This window comes from Larus michahellis, chromosome 13 (assembly GCF_964199755.1).
Source record: "Larus michahellis chromosome 13, bLarMic1.1, whole genome shotgun sequence".
Taxonomy (NCBI): domain Eukaryota; kingdom Metazoa; phylum Chordata; class Aves; order Charadriiformes; family Laridae; genus Larus; species Larus michahellis.
Window position 1 is genome coordinate 14253597 of NC_133908.1, and position 16514 is coordinate 14270110.

Sequence of the window (16514 nt, forward strand, 5' to 3'; positions counted from 1 at the left end):
AATATTCTAAGGCCCTCTGTAACTAAAAGGAAAAATTCAAACTCAGAATTATGAAGCAGGAAAGGGATAAAGATGATGATTTACCAGATACCATCATACACTTTCACAGTCACTAATGTTGTGGTGTCTGTGATTATCTTCTGTTTCATCTACTTTAAGATCTTGCTTCATCCTGCCCATATAGATGAGTGGTAAGTTCTGTAGGTCATACTCAGTTTCCGTATATAGATCAATGTTTTTAAATATCAGCGTTGTGATAGCTGTTCAGGGTTTTCTTCTTAGATAAACTGTTCTGGTTTTGGGGACACGCAGCTGTAACTGGTAAGGCGTTTGAAACACTGTCTTTAAGGATGGATCAGTGCATTTAAGACTAAACTAACCCGCTACATGCCTGTAACTGGAGTAACTAGATCAGATTTCCCTCAGTTTGCTAATGCTCGGCGCAGTCTTTAAAGAAATCGAACGGTTGCTTTTCTCTGAATTTGATTTTGATGTCCACCGCATGCAATTGTACTGGAAAACAAAAAGGATAAAGTTTCTTGCAAAGTGGTGCAGCTCTCTGTAGTAAGACAAGAAAACAAAGTGGTAAGAGATCAAGCATTGGTATTTTTGAGGTAGCTAGTAGCTGCAGTATGCTAGTGTGTAAAGTCTCATTTTTCATTTTAAATGCTAAATATTTTACTACTTGTTTTATTGTTCTGCAGGGCAGGCTTGATGAGGTGGAATAATGGGACTAAAAGAACACTATGTTGGGGTTGCCACAGCTGAAATAAACTGATATGTTATGGCTTGACGCTTAATAGTGCATTTTCTTATTTCTACAGTCACAGTCCTTTCAGACAGCACAAAACCAAAGACAAGCATGAGATCGACCGGATGACGCTCACCGTGGTAAGGACCCTGGCGACAGATGCAGTTACATTCCTCTTGTTTAGTAAACTCCCATTTCCTCTAAAAACTGGAACTATATATATAGCATTCTTTATGAGAAAGCTGTATTTACACATGGAAGAGTTGTTTACAGACACTATCAAAGAAAAGCTACTCTCCTGTGTGGGGAAAGCAGATCACGCTACTTCTATAACTAAAGGCCTCTTTTTGTGTTTCTTTTTTCATAGAATGTGGAGCTACCAGATTCATTTTCTCCTGAACTGAAGTCCCTTTTGGAAGGGCTCCTGCAACGGGATGTTAGCAAGAGACTTGGATGCCAAGGAAGAAGGTAGGTGTTGTCTTCTCCTTGGACCGCTGCCTTTAAAAATTTCCACTGCTCTGTAAATGAATTAATTCATCTCAAGTGAAAATCTGCTTCCTGTTGTGATGACTTTAATTTTGGAAAGAGAACATTAAAAATGTTGTTTTGCATGTGTTGTTGCATGGAATTATATTTCATCTTCCTTTGGTTTGGTCAAATTTTTGGACAATTTCTGTCATTAAAGGCTTCCTCCGTGTTCTCTGCGGTCATGCTTACATTGGATGGTGTTCCTACTTTTCATCCCTGTGGTGGCGTTGTGGTTTTGCCTGATCTGTTTTGGCATGAAGTCATCTTACTTGATTCAGACATATTGATGGCTAAAATTTATTGCTTATGTTGTAGCTGTAATGATACATATAAAAAAACCCAACCCCAAAACCACCAAGCACAGAAAGCTGTGAACACTTGCTTCTTTTTGGGTTGCCTCTATTGCCAGATGTACCTGTTTCATTACATGATTCTAAGAAAAAGGTCATTTTTTTGTTTGTTTATTGACTGCAAAACACTAGTTGCTCCTGCCAAGCTTACCTTGCCTGTAGCCGTTAACTGAAGTTATTGTTATCACCTATTTAAAAAGCCAGCGTGTGCCTTGTGTGAGACTAGGAGAGAAAACTAGGAAAGGAGTAAATGAGTGTTGAGAAACCATTAACAATGTGTGGCAACAGTTAATTGATGGTCACGCTTGAGACTGGGGGCGGCTGTAACTCCAGTGAGATATCCAGAGGGTTTTTTATCATGGAGCCTTGTATGATAATGACCCAACATCGCTTTTCAACCTTGGGCCTATCAAGAGTAGTTGCTTAGTTTGCCTTAAAATATGTATAACAGCAAATGGAGTGGAGGAAGCTTGTTACTTGGAAGTAGCGACTGGGATCTGACAACGGATGAGTATTGTTTGTTGTTTGAAATGATGGAATACCGTAGCAAAACAAGAGCGATTCCTTGCCAGACCTACAGCGCTATTTCCAGTATTTCCACGTGAAAGTCTCTTCTGTTGTTTACTTAGGAAGACTTTTTTTTTCTTGAAAAAAAGAGCATTTTACCAATGTTTTCAAGTGATAGAAATGTGACCTTTAAAGGCTTTCTATTTCTCAAATACATTTGAAAAGCCCCTTCATTTTGTTGACTTCAGTTACTTTTATTTTGCAGTGCACAAGAAGTAAAAGAACATCCTTTCTTCAAAGGCATTGATTGGCAGCAAGTCTATTTACAAAAGGTAAAGGATTAAGACAGTAACCTTAGCTTACTTGGTAAAGCAGTAAAAAGAAAATAACTCTGAACAGGGAACGGACAGAAAACTTCAGGGTTCCACTCCCCAGCACGTGTACTCATTTGCATGGATACGTGGAGGACTGGTGATGAAAACCACTGTATATTCATGACTGCAAGTCTTACTAATTGTTAGTAATGAATTATTATTTTTTCAGGGTCAGATGACTTCATGGTTTCTTCTGCTTAGCTGTCTCTAAGCTGTAGGGTTTTCCCCCCAAATTTTTGGAGGACTTCTTTATTAAAAGAGTGGAGAACTTTGCACTGAAGTTTAATTTCAAGGCACATATTTTGCACAGTCATGTGTAATTTGTGCAAAAAATAAAAAGGCCGTATATATCTACAGAATGGATTTAAATAATGTCCATTAATTTGTCTTTAATTACGCTGCTTTTAATTTCTAGTACCCTCCACCATTGATTCCTCCCAGGGGAGAAGTAAACGCGGCAGATGCTTTCGATATTGGGTCATTTGATGAAGAGGACACTAAAGGCATTAAGGTACACAACTTGAAACGATAGATAGAGAATGGCGCTGTGACTGCTGTGCTCAGCTTTTCCTGCGTACGTGCCATTCCTTTGCTTCAGGGGCTACTGAATGTGCAAGGAATTGCTCTCAAGTTTTGCAACTAAATCCATGCTGCTCCGAAAGAGGTAGCTTGGGATGGTTGTCTGGTTTGTTGTTTGCCAAGTCCTTCTGTTTTATTTTTTAGATTGGCTGAAATCTACCTTCCTATCGAAAGTTTCATAAGATAAAGCAAATATTTCAAAGGCTCAGATAACTTTTGGGAAATCCTCAGATTTTCAAGAATACTTAATGGTTTGTAGTTTTAGAAGTTGTGATTCGTTTCTGGTAGCTTGGATAAATTGAACTAAACCTTATTTTAGTAGTGTTACCTCATGGTCAGAGAGTGCAATGGAAAACTCTTAAATGATGAACTCTATATTAATGGTAGCAACTTTATAAGTTAGAAAAGTGATAAAAGAAGCTTTTGGGTTCTGATATTTTCCAAAATCTAATGAAAACAATGTAGAGGAAAAAATGAGAAGTTGAAGCTGCTGGCCTATTTCTGACTTGCATGGAGGTGGTGTGGCGTACCCTGCGTGTTCCTCCCCTCTCCTGAAGCCTCCCTGGTACTGTGAGACAGCGGGTGAATCAGCGCTCGTCTTGGGTCTGTCCCGTTCAGTATTTTTATCATACACTTCTTCGGTAGATCAAACTTTATTCTTGTTATCACAGAAGTGAGTCAGGATAAAAACTAATTGCTCTAAACTTTATAAGCAAAAAAACATGTTAAGTACTCACCGTGCCTAAAAAGGAACTTGCCTGTCAGTGTCACCTGCTGTAATTACAGAAGTTGGCACAGAAAAGATTTTACGTGTTTAAAGAGAAATGCAGAGAACCCAAAATGTTCTTTACCCCAGAAAACTACAGATCTTCAGCATCAGTGTTAGTCTAACAGGATTCCAGGTACCTGCAATTCTGGAATGCCATAATTTGGAGGAACATTTTGCAAGGAGAAACCAGGTGGTCTTTTTATTTATTGAGGGGATCAGATATTCTTAGCAAGGCCTATAAATCCTATAGCCAGATCACCTCTGGGTAATCTTCCTTCAGGCTGCCTATAAGATAAATTTATTCTTAGTCCTGAGTCAGTGAGGGATATCATGTACAGCTTCGCTCTGCACTTTCGCGGGGATGTCACGGTCTTTTAGAAGGGACTGAATAATTCGTGCCTCTGAGTCAGCTGCAGCCGGAGCTTCCATTAAGGTGTCGGGAGCCGCCTCTGCCCGTGAGGATGCCAGTTTGGAGTGCCTTGCTCTCCTCCGTTGCCCCTGCGGATTATATTTATATTGCAGAGTGTCCTGTGACACCGAGAAGAGCACGTGTTCTTTGAGGTTACAAACTGGAGAGCCACCAGTGGGTGCCCATGGCTTTCCCCTGTTACTCATATGCCGTCAGGAGTCCCTGGAAGCCACTTAGCAGATTTGCAGGGGAGTCTTCTGGCTGCAGATCTAGGGTGTGTTTTCCTGCTGTGATATGGCTATGGATCTCTGAAAAGGAGAATATCCACTCTGGGAGTGTCTGGCCTGGCCGCAGAAGGAGAACTGAACAAGGCTTTAAATTAATTAATTAAGACCTCTAATAATTTTATAGGGAAAATATTGAGCACCTCTAATAATTTTATAGGGAAAACATTGATCGCTTTTTGTACTGCATCAAAGTGCCTTGTGGCTAAACCCAGAACGTGGCTGTGTCAAGCAACAAACAGTCCTTCCTGAAAATCCAGTAATTTTGGTTTCCTTCAGTGCAATTCAATTTAAGTACTGTAGTTAAGGATTAAGAGAGAAAAGAATCTATGTAACAGGAAGATTGAGGTCTGCAGCATGCACTGCTGAATTTTGAAGGTTAAGAAGGCAAGATTAAGCTGTGGAAAGCATCCTTGTGTAAAAGGTATCTTTTCATTTATTGATGGAATTTTTGTGCTGAGAAAGTGTTTAATGCAATTAGGACATATTGTTAACATTGATTATGCGATAAAGTTAAGAGTACCGCTGCTTGCATTTACGTAATTATTTAAATGTACAGTCTAGAGAACATTATGGGACAATGTTGAATAAGGCTTTTAGAACTATCAGAGCAAATGAGTTTTGAACAGGTGGCCTGTTCTCTGTATATAAATGAATATTTTTGCTTAAATTACTATCTGTTTTCTCTTGTTTGCACCCATTTGTTCTGGTAAGGTTAGAGCTCAATACATCTTTTAAAATAGTACTGTTATATGGGTAACTATTAAGTATTGGCTGTAAGAATAGTAAAAGTTATTAAAGTGTTGGGGTTTTATGTTGTTTTTCTCTTGCAAGTTGCTTGATAGTGACCAGGAATTATACAAGAACTTCCCTCTGGTAATATCGGAGCGCTGGCAGCAAGAAGTAGCAGAAACTGTTTATGACGCAGTAAATGCAGACACAGATAAAATTGAGGCCAGAAAAAGGGCTAAAAATAAGCAGCTTGGCCACGAGGAAGGTAATCTGTCAAATACACTTCTCTCCATCTTTTGCCACTAGATAATAATTCGTGTGTTCGAAGTTTCACACGACAGACTCTCATATTACTGTCATTCACCAGTAATTGTTAGAATTCGTTTAGTCAGTATCGCGTTTCTTGAGACGTTTTTAATGTTTTGAAATGCTGTATGATGACATAATGTTTTGGAAAATCTTTTGTGCTCTCTTTTAAAGATTATCATGTACAGCCTTTCATCGTGTTTGTTTATGGTGTGTGCTCAGAAAAGAGTACGTGGGATTGATTTCATGCAAAAGAAAGGGAAGGAAAACGGGAAGTCCTTTACAGCACACATCACTTGTTTGCACAAGGATCATGCATCGCAAACGCTGAACTTTGGATAGCAATATACAATTCTTTTAATAGTTAATAAGATACTTTTTTAAGAACCAAATTCTGTTCTTGGTTAGTCCCCTGCAGCCGCATGGTGTAATTAAGGCAGAACTGGCTGTGTGCGTGCCTGTGCACGTAGGAGCGCTGTTGCACGCCCAGTGAGGGCACATTGAGCCCCATCGCGTTCAGGACTCGGTCCTTTCTCAACATAGCACATTGGCAGAATGCTTTTAGGCAGTATCTTGTTCTGCACACTAAGGTGTCCTCTCCTTCTAGATTATGCACTCGGGAAGGATTGTATTATGCATGGGTACATGCTGAAACTGGGGAACCCGTTCTTGACTCAGTGGCAACGTCGTTACTTTTATCTCTTCCCAAACCGACTTGAATGGCGAGGAGAAGGAGAATCACGGGTAAGTGAGGTTATCCAGGGAGCAGCGGCTTCCAGGGGCGTGAAAGGCAGGTGGATTTGGAGGGAAATCTGAGAACTCGTGCTCAGGCAGACCTCTCGTGGAAGCAGAGATTTGTCTGAGTAAACAACCAGTGGATTTGAGAAACTTATCTGGAGTATCGCTTTAGTTAATGGGTAGCTACACTGCACTGAGGAAACATAAAGTTGTCTTGAGAAACCTGTTTACTTTGTTTTGTTATGTTTTTAAAGGAATTTGGTAGTTCATGGTGTTGTTTTTCATTTAGGACCTCTGGACTATTTATACAAAAAAACATAAACTGGTAAGGTCGTAAACGCTATAGCATTTTATTTCAAAGAAAATGCTATAGTAACTTTAGTTTAGTCCAGCTGTGATCATGTGCTAGGCAGAGCATTTGTATATTTAGTTAAATAAGGTTTTGGAATTTGAAAACATTGTTCTCCTCTTAGTCTATAGGGAAAGCTTTTCTGCAAACTCTTGTTGTGTGTTTGCTTCTCTGTAAGTCTATAGTGCTTAAACATTCCCTTTCAGCTCTTTGAGATAGTCAGTAAGGTTGTCCTTTTTTTTAACAGCAGTAATACTTGGAAAAAAAAAAATTATATGCAACTCTCGTGAGGGAAAATAGTGAATATTTTGTTTGTAGACACACCTATTTGTAGATTCTTATTTCATGCTGTCATTACTGGCTTTCTTAGCTTATATTTCGTTTTCTCTGTTGAAGCAACCAAGCCCCGTGCTAGATCTCTCTCTTACCTTATAAACTGTCTTTAGTTCATGACCCAGTCATCAGAAACAAAGAAAAGTTTGTGTAATGACTGTTAACGTCCATAACTTGATTTCTGTGGGTAGTCCAAAAAATTAGGTAGCAGCTTTATTTGATGGGCAACAGGTTTTTTCGAATCATCTTTGTGTTTTCTTTTTGCAAATGCTACAGCAAAACCTACTGACAATGGAACAAATAGTATCTGTTGAAGAAACACAAATTAAAGATAAGAAGTGCATTTTACTGAGAATTAAAGGAGGAAAACAGTTTGTCCTACAATGTGAGGTGAGACGCTTGTTTTTCAATAGCTGTTAATCCGATTGTTTGGCGTATGATAAAACGATTGAAAAGTTTCTCAGGTCCTCCCATTATGTAGTGACTAAGTGTACTTTATGAAGCAAAGCTGAACCTAAGCAAAACCGGGAAGTTTTTAACAGGCTTGAATTTTGAATGCAGGAAACCTGCAGCTGTGCCAGTTTCTGCCATGGATTTCAATGGTATTTGGGCCAAAATGAGTTCGGTTTAATGAATAGCTAAAAACTTCAAAACCTCTCAACCCACGTGGGCTTCGAAGGCCTTGTTGGCATGCTGGCAGTTAGTTCATGGTAGGTAATGTGTTTGCGAGGGAGGAAGTACGCAAGTCCTCAAAACGTCTTGACTGACTGTAGTTGCTGCTGGAAGCAAAGGTCTGCGCGTTTTCAATATCCAAAGTTACTCATTCCATCACAAAATTAAAATAAGTTGCTTAAAAGTGCTATCTGAGAGGGAAGACGCTGTTGGCAGTTTACTGTGAAGTGCCAAACTACTTCTGTATCTCTTTCAGAGCGACCCAGAATTTGTTCAGTGGAAAAAAGAGCTGACGGAAGCTTTTACTGAGGCACAGAGGTTGCTGCGTCGGGCTCCAAAGTTTCTCAATAAATCTCGCTCCACAGTTGTAGAGCTTTCAAAACCACCGCTCAGCCACAGGAATAGCAATGGGCTGTAGGAGAAACAGAGAACAAAGTTCACTTAGGGAAAGCTACTTTGTGAACTTGTTGAGTTTCACAGAATCCTTATGAATGACTTTGTGCAATCCTGCACGCGGGATATGCTTAGAAGAGGAAAAATTAGATGTTTACAGCATGGGATAATGTCAGAACTCTGTCTCTGGAGGTTGTGAAGACTGGAACAATGGCAAGTGAATTCATGCTCCTAGCAGCGGTGGAAATTACCAAGCGTAGAGGCTGGATGTTGCTCCCATGCATTCCTGCACCCTGGCGGTGTCTAAAAACGTGGTCCGTTACTCTAGAACTACTGATGGAAGGAAGATACTGTTTTCTCTGCAATACCCTCGTTTGGTGCGTACCGAGCCTGGAGACTGAAATGGTTACTGCTGGCTGGGATGACACTTCGGTGTGCGATACCGACAAACCCCTCAACTGCGGAAGGAGCTGCAGACTTGCCATGTTGGATAACCTTTAATCTGTCGTGTTGCCATGTTCTTTCCGACCATTACTGCTGACTTTGTAGTAACCTTTCTCCATACTGCTGATGATCAACAGTGTGACTCTTATGCACTTCAAAGTACTGAATTCTAACTGTCCTGTGGTTTAAATGTTATTGCTACTTCATGGAAACATTGAACTCAGATTATTCACTTGGTTTGTTGTACTCACTAATAGTAGCTACCACCGGTTTGCTTCTTCTACGTATATGCAGTACTATAACTGACACAATAGAGTAATAATTGGTGAAGAGGAATTTATGGTAGCTTCATCTAGTGCTCTGTTGTATAAATTGACTATTTTAGCACAGTTTTTAAAGAGCAGATTCCTTTTGACAAGTTTACAGTGAACATAAAGACAGTTCTTTTCCATTTCAGGTCAACTGCACTTTTTAAAAATTAAAAAGAAATTATTCAAATCCAATGCATTCTAGTGCATGTACTGGGTTAAAGTGTCTGGGTACCTCGGTACGTATTTTGGATCACTCTTCAGTTACGGGACTTGTGGATCCTTCTCTGTTGTACACAAAACCATTAAGCAAGTGTGTTCTCATAGCGTAGATATCCCAGCCTTTCGCTGTAGCTCAGCTCAGGAGGTTCGTGCACACATCACGTGGCTCGGCTTGCAAAAGGATTTTCAGTTTTCTTTTCTAGGGAATTCAAACTGTCCACGTTCAAAACAGTCTGAGAATACCGAGGATGGAACTGACAAAACGAGCTGATCCAATGCCAGATTTATATTAATTCTACTTGAGACATCAGTCATGTCACGTGGAAACTCTTGCTAAAGTAAAGATATAACTTCTTAACTGTTAGACAACTTGAAGCATGTGAAGTCAGCCTTTCCCTGGTCATTGGGATGTTTTCTAAGACATAGGTCAGGGCTTAATTTAAGCTTTTTTCTGTTTCAGTGAACGCCTTCAAGAACATTTTCTCCCTGATCATGGTGATACAATTCCCGTCATCCCTAAAGATGATGGGAATTGCATCTCCATAAATGGGAGCAGAAGTTGCCCCGGCAGCTTCCCCTGGTGTGCACGGTTTGTCTCGCTAGTGCTGCTAACAGATAACCGCAGAGTTCGAGACCCGTCTCCTCGTAGAAGAGAACAAATTGGCAAAAACAGGAGAGTTCTTTTGAAAGTATTTGTTTATCCAGAACACACTTGTAATAAAATTGAATGTATTTGCTTCTAGAAGTGGGAGTGACTTAACTCTGCATAGCACGTGTTTTCACACCTGTGCGAACTGTCTTATCACCCGCTGCAGCAGAAAAGGGAAAATGCATTTTGGAAGGTACCCCGTGTGAGTCGGGTGATATCTTTTAATGAGTTTGGGGGTTTTTTTCACTTTTTTTTTTTTTTAATTACTCTGTAAGAAGAGTACCAGCTTCTCTGTCATTCTTTCTGGTGAGGGATGTTTACCATCTCAGCATCCTCTGTAAGGCGTCGTTGTGGTATTTACCGAGGGGTGGCACAGAAAACGTCTCGTCTTACTGGCACTGACGGAGCACTGGGTGCTGTTGAGCTTTTCCTACAATACCATGCCACGCTCTTATTTTTTTTCTTCTTGATTTGGAAAAAAACACCTCAGATTGTGAGAAAAACTCTTAGTTCTCGTGTGACTGGTTTGTGCTTTCTTAGTTCGTTATCGGTTCCATTCTTCTCTCTAGTTGCTTTCCGCGGTTGCTTTTTACGCTGAACGCTTGCTGGCAGAGTTTTGCGGTTCCTGATGCAGCGATCCCATCGGTTCCAGGCGCTGGTGTCTGTGAGGAGGGGAGGGACAGATCTGTGATTGGGACATTGCGCCTCAAAACCATAGATTTTATATGAAACAAAGGCTGTGTATTGACTTACGGAAGTATGCATATTTTGAAGTGTAACAGAGTTGGGGTGTCCCTAGAACGTGCTCGTTAGCGTGGTCCTTATTGCCGTGTCCGGGTACATGGCAGGAGCGGAATAGTAAAATATTTGTTTTTCTTTAGTCAACTGATTTATCAACAATTTATAAAAGGTTTATATTTGTGGCTCACACGTGACTGTGCTGTTAGGAGAGAAGGAGAGATGACCATAGTGGAAAACTTGCGTACACGTGGGGGAAGTTGGGATCCCAGTGACAAGTTGGGTTCTGCGTGGAAGGGACTGGATCTGCTGGTGTGGAGAGAGAGCTGCAAAGCAACATGTGAGATAAGATACAGCTCCAACTGATCGTTCCTGGTTTAGGTACCAAATTCTCTGAAGTTTTTTCTTGGACAAAGGTTCTTGGTGGTGTTATTTTACATGAGGGTCTTTAGCTGTATGTGGACAAAATCTTGTTGAACGCAGAGAACGTAAGGCATGGTGTTGTCTTTTATGCATTTTGACCACGTTTGTAGGATTTTCCTTCTTCTATTTTTTTTTTTTTTTTTTAATGTTCAGGGAAGTAAAGATAAAAGAAATTAGAGCTTTGGGCATCAACATTGCTGAGTGAATGATTAAACGCGTATTTTTAAACAAATTAGCTGAAAGCCCTTTAAAGCAAAATCAGCCCTACTGAAGAATTAAGCATGTGTGGGTATTGTTTCTTACGCTTCAAAACAGAGAATTACATGCCGGATAGAGCCATGTTAAACACTCCCCTGACACATCCACATGCCTTCAGTGCTGCAGGGATTATTTTCTAATTATTCTTTGTCTCTGACGTACAAGCTGACAAAGGCAGTAAGACCAGATCCTGGAAGGCGAGCGCGGGAGTGACGTGGTGGTAGAAAGATGTGTAATTTCTGCAGGAGCTGGGCTCGGGGGGGGGTCGCAGTGGCTTTTAGGAGAGCTGCAGCTCTGGTCTGTGTTCTTCGCCTTCCCCTTCCCTTTCCCCTTCCCATTTCCTTCTGCTCTGGGGCAGGGCGGCATTTTTGATACGTGGGAGTTGCTGTAAATTCATGTCTTGCTTCGAGGACCGGGGTACATCAAATTCTAGGCAAAATCAAGCTTTTATGAGGTGAAATTGAAGTGCAGGGGAAGCAAAGCTCCACTTACTCCTGCTGCGGGCAGAGTGTGACTGAGGAACCGTGTGGAGCTGGGCACAAGCTTGGCCGGTGCTGTAACGTGTTCCCTGGACACCGTGTCAACTGAGATGTCCCATCATTGCAGGTATCAATTAGGCACTTTTTATTATTCAAATTTGTTCGCTAATTTTTTTGCAAATGAATGAAACCGTTAAAAGAATATTTACTATCTTTTTTAAAGAAAGAAATCCTTCATCTAAGTGTAAGCTGTCCAGTTTTCTAAGTCTAACAGCTTCTTGGTGTTAGTTATGTTTGAGCGTTAACGTCTTGTCACCGGGCCAGCAAAGTCTAGGGCTGCAGTCTCCCGAGTTACTGCTCCAAGCGCTGCTGGGAGATAAGCCCTGCTGGTGGAAATGCTGGAGCTGAGCCAACTTGCACCGGCGTTCCCGGTTTGTTACCCTCCCTGTTAGGCTTCGAAAACAAAGGCTCCGAGCACGCTAATAGTAGCCTAATAGTAGTTAAGGCTAATAGTAGTTGGATGTGCGCGTGGGAAACCTGGCAGGTAGGGACGGCGCTGCGCGAGGGTGACGGTGATAGACCTCAGCTTAGTCGCCTTCCAGTTTTCCTTAATTTCAACAACTCTCCTTTAGAAACGCCGCGGAAGTTTTTCTTCTCCCTCTTGTCTCGAGCTGGCGGGGGGGGGGAAAGGAATTAGGGTCATCAGATTGGTTTTGGTTTTAATTGGTATTTGCTGGTGTTTGCAGCCCAGTGGACAGATAATAGGAAATGTCGTGTATTTGGTGCTAAAACCAAACCTGTTTATCCCAGTTGTGATCCGTACAAGGGGATGCTGTCGATGTCCGGTAGAGCTGCTTGGGCTGCTGGTTGACACAGCAGCCCTGGCACCGCGAGCAGGCTCGGGCCCCCGACGCGTGCGATGACTTGCGCAGTAACATTTCCTACATTTACCGTCTCCGACGATGGTAAATTAGCTCATGAACAGTGAAATACCCGGAGCTCCGTGTGTTGCTCTTTTCCTGGCAGCTGGTCAGTTTTAGGACTAGATTCTTCAATAGCCCGTACATATCTCCGTACTGCGGACGCTGGCCATCGCACACTGGTTGCGCTGTTCCCCACGCGGCAGATGGCAAGGACACAGTTAATTTAACTCTGAAATGCTCACACTCTAAATATATATGGAGGAAGGACTATGTTGAAGTGTACAGTAGAAAAGTAAATAATTCTAGTTGCGTTGATTAATATAAGGAATGAGTCAATTCTACAAATCAAAAAAAAAAAATCTGAAAAGCGTATTTTGAAAAAAGCATAGTATTAATTTTAATATTGTAAAAAAGAAAAGGAAAATATCTAAAATATACAGAGAACATATGTATATCCAAATGTCTGAGAGATTTCAAGATAATCTACTTTTGTTTTCTGTTGATTTCTATTCCATGGTGTACATATTGTGTGGATTGAACATTGGCTGTTTTAATACTATTGTTAAATTGTATTTTTATTTTGTGTTAAACTAATCATCACAGACTCAGCTTTATTTTGTTTATGTAAAGGTTGCTATGCTATGTAGGTATAAAACCAAGAATTCTATTTTAACAAAAAAGCATTTTATATATTATTTATTAAATACATGTGTCTCCAACTTCTGACATTCCACAGAATTTCTGCTCCGTATATGTATAGAAATGGCAGTTCCTTTCAAGCAGGATCAGTCAGCTTTATTCTGTTTTTCATAATAAAGTCGAAATAGTTGCCGTCAGTCTGTCCAGCTGACCCTTCTGTTCCGAGCGTAGTGGCTTCCAGGCGCTGTCAGGACCATCTCGAAGTGCAGTGGCTCGTGAATGCAGAAACATCTGACAAACTTGCAAATAAACCCCTGGGTTTGGTATTTCTAAATTCCCCCTTTTATTCCTCGGCGTTCCGGAGAGCGAGCGTTTATTCACATGAGCCCGTGCTGGGTTAACGAGAATTAATGACCTTAAATCGGGGTGAGGAATCGGCTTGATATTTGAAAAAGGTCAGGCATGGGCTCAGGTATTTGCGAAGCTCTTTTAATTCCAAGGTTAATGAGGGAGTGGAAGGGAGAGCCCGGAGGGGCTGCGGGGTTTGAGCGCGGGGGCCGGCTCGCAGCGGTGCCTTGTGTCGGGCGTAGGGCAGAGACGGGCCAAACCGGCATCGGAGGTGGCAAAAATTGTATGTGTTGCTGTTTCAGGGGGATTATTTGGTCCTTAAAAATAGGTTTAGAGCCCATGAAGCCAGGAGGGGTGTCCTGCGGAGCCGGGCGGCCGGGGCAGGGGCCAGGCCGTGGCGCAGGACTCTGCCCGCGCCGCAGGCGAGGAGGGGAGCGGGCACCCCCGGGACGCCGCGGGGACCGTCCCTCCGGGGGTGTCGGGACTCAGAGCCCGCGCTCCCCGAGCTCCACCTGCCCGGGCAGCCAGCCCCTCGCAGCAGAGTGTTTGCTGGAGCTCTGCTACCGCTGGGAACATCTGTCCATAACCCAACCGGGCACCTCCTTCCCCAGCCAGGTACAAAAATAGCGCAAAATTCATCAGATAACTCATTTGCTAAAAATAAGGCCAGTTGCAGTCCTGGCCCCCGCAGTTTGAGGAATGCTCAAGGTATTAAAGCACATGCTTGTAATTGCCACTGTGGTGGAGCTCGAAGCACGTACCCTTCAGGGTTTAACCGAGTGGTGTCTCGAGGGTGAAATGTGGCTTTTGCCGGCCGTGGGGCCGAAGCCACCTCTTCTCACAGGGAGGGGTGGCTGCTTTCCCCCCGTAGTACTTCTGGCCTGGTTTTACATTTTCCCCGTCTGATCCTGTTGTATTTCTGTGGCTGAGAGCGAGCCGTAGCGTTGAGAGAGCTCCCGCAGGGTGGGAGAGGCCGGTGGTGGGGTGTAAAACCGCACGGGTGCCCGTGGGATCTTGGTTTTTTGGCATCACCCACCAGAAATGCGCGGAGATCGGGGTAGCGCCGAGCCCGGCGCCGCAAACCTGACCCGTGCCCAAGCAGGGCTTCCTTAGAAAACCTGGGGACAATGCTGGTTGTCCATCCAGGGCGAGGATTTATCCGCGTTTGTGTAACTTGATGTATTTCCAGACTGGGGAAGGAGGCGGGTGGGGTGTAGCACTGGGATTGCCTGGGTGCGGGGTGGGAAGAGGCCTTCCCGGCAGTAGCAAGCATCTTTTCCTTAAGGAAAGGGAGAAATCAGAGAGCAGGCGAATAAAAATGAGTCTGAAAAACAGAATAAAGCGAGAGCATCCTAGGAGAGGCGTTTTTATGAGCACTGTTTCAGTGACGACATTCGGTCCTTAAAAAAAGAAAAAAAAAAAAAGAAAAAAAATAAAGGAGCAGATTCACATGAATAGCTACTAGTGATTTAAAGAAATATATTGAAAGAGAACCTGTTTTCAATGTGTAATTTAATGGTAAGAAAAGCCAGTATCTGTAAATAACTTTAGATATTGTATCTATGAGAATCATTCTTTGTTTTCTGTACTTGGCTCTTTTCATATTTATTGTGCGGAGGAGGGGGTGCCCCGTGCCGGTGTGTGCTGCTGCACGTCCCAGTGGTACTTCTCCCAGAGACTTTATCTTCGGAGTTTACAGTCCTCGGCGATTTGTGACTGATGTGCCACACTTAGTTAATTCCGCCATTTTATTTTATTTTATTTTGGTTTGGGGGTTTTTTTTGTTGTTGTTTTGTTGGGGGTTTTTTTTGTTTTTTGTTTTTTTTTTTTTTATAAAAGGGTTATTTTGGCACAAGCTAAGCTGCTTCTGTGTGTTGGTCAGTACAACTGCTCTCGTACGACGAGAACCCCAATAAAAGCCGTCCTTTGCGTGTGTGCTGCCGCCTGGTTTCTTCTCGGTCTCGCCTGCCCCTTCCCGCGCGGATGGCGAGGCTCTGCCGGGACTGGGGGGGCTCTGCTGGACGAAGCCCCGCACCCCCATCGCCCCCCGGCTGCTCTGTCAGAGGTAAGTCCCTTCGCTCGCCGGAGAAGCCGTTTTTCATGCGCACGGTGTTTATTCATGTTTTTTCCGTGGGTGGCTGCGTCCTGCGGATGGGACGGTGCCGCGGCGGCGAGGAGGGCCCTGGGGGTGACCCTCATCCCGCTGTGCTGGGGCAGCACCACACCATGGCCCTGGCAGGGACTGTGAGGTGTGTTGGGGGTGACAGACGGTGGCTTTCTGAAAGGACAGGAGGGACCCCGATGCTGGGAGCCGCAGGGTGCCCCGGCGGCGAGACCCACGCGCAGCCAGGCTCCCCCGAGGCTGCGGAGCCCGTGGCGACCGTGCGAAGGATCACCCGAAACCGCGTGTTCTTGTGCCATTCCTGGCTGGAAAATGGGGTGCGTTTTAACTGCTGTTGGTGAGACGCTTGGGGCAGCCCTTGCTCTCGTTGGGGGCAACTACAGGCTAACAATCCTCTTTCCTTTCTCATTAACGGAGCTTTTCCAGCTGCCCGTGCTGATGCCCTGGGCACGTCCGCGGAGCTCTTTGGGGGAGCGGCGGAGGGTGGGTTTCACCTTCACGGGCCGGGCTGGGCCCCATCCTGCGTCCCGCGCCCCCCACCCTTGCCTGGGTGCCGGGGCGAGTGGGACGTGGGTCCTGCTGGTCCCTGGGAGGGGGGACACCCATGGCCCCTCCATGTGCTGTGTCCCCAGCAGAGCTCTGCTGGGGATGGCGGTGCCAGGTGACCCCTGGGGGCAGGCAGGGCCCCCCAACAGCCATGGCTGCCCGCTCCCCCCCCCCCACCCCTGCCCGGCTGCTCACCACGTTGGCGTTAGCGCGGTGGTGACTTTTTCTTTCCACCGACACGGGAGGCTATTTTGGGCCCTGCTCATGGGTCCCTCCCCAGCTCAGCGCCCCCCCCCAATATCCCAGGGCTGGGGCTGGCGGGGGGAAGCGGGGTGCTCCGG

General features: G+C 43.9%; 1 protein-coding gene across 2 annotated transcripts in view; it reads left to right on the plus strand.

The window, feature by feature from the left end:
• GRK3 (G protein-coupled receptor kinase 3) overlaps positions 1–10195 on the plus strand; it is a 73286-nt gene extending 63091 nt beyond the window's left edge. For both annotated transcript variants that reach the window (XM_074606141.1, XM_074606140.1), the window contains 8 exons: positions 825–891; positions 1119–1219; positions 2402–2468; positions 2926–3021; positions 5386–5548; positions 6197–6333; positions 7286–7399; positions 7938–10195. In XM_074606141.1, coding sequence (XP_074462242.1) covers positions 825–891; positions 1119–1219; positions 2402–2468; positions 2926–3021; positions 5386–5548; positions 6197–6333; positions 7286–7399; positions 7938–8099 — 907 coding nt within the window. In that variant the 3' untranslated portion in view covers positions 8100–10195. The remainder of the gene's footprint in view (positions 1–824; positions 892–1118; positions 1220–2401; positions 2469–2925; positions 3022–5385; positions 5549–6196; positions 6334–7285; positions 7400–7937) is intronic.
• The last annotated feature ends 6319 nt before the right edge of the window (positions 10196–16514 follow it).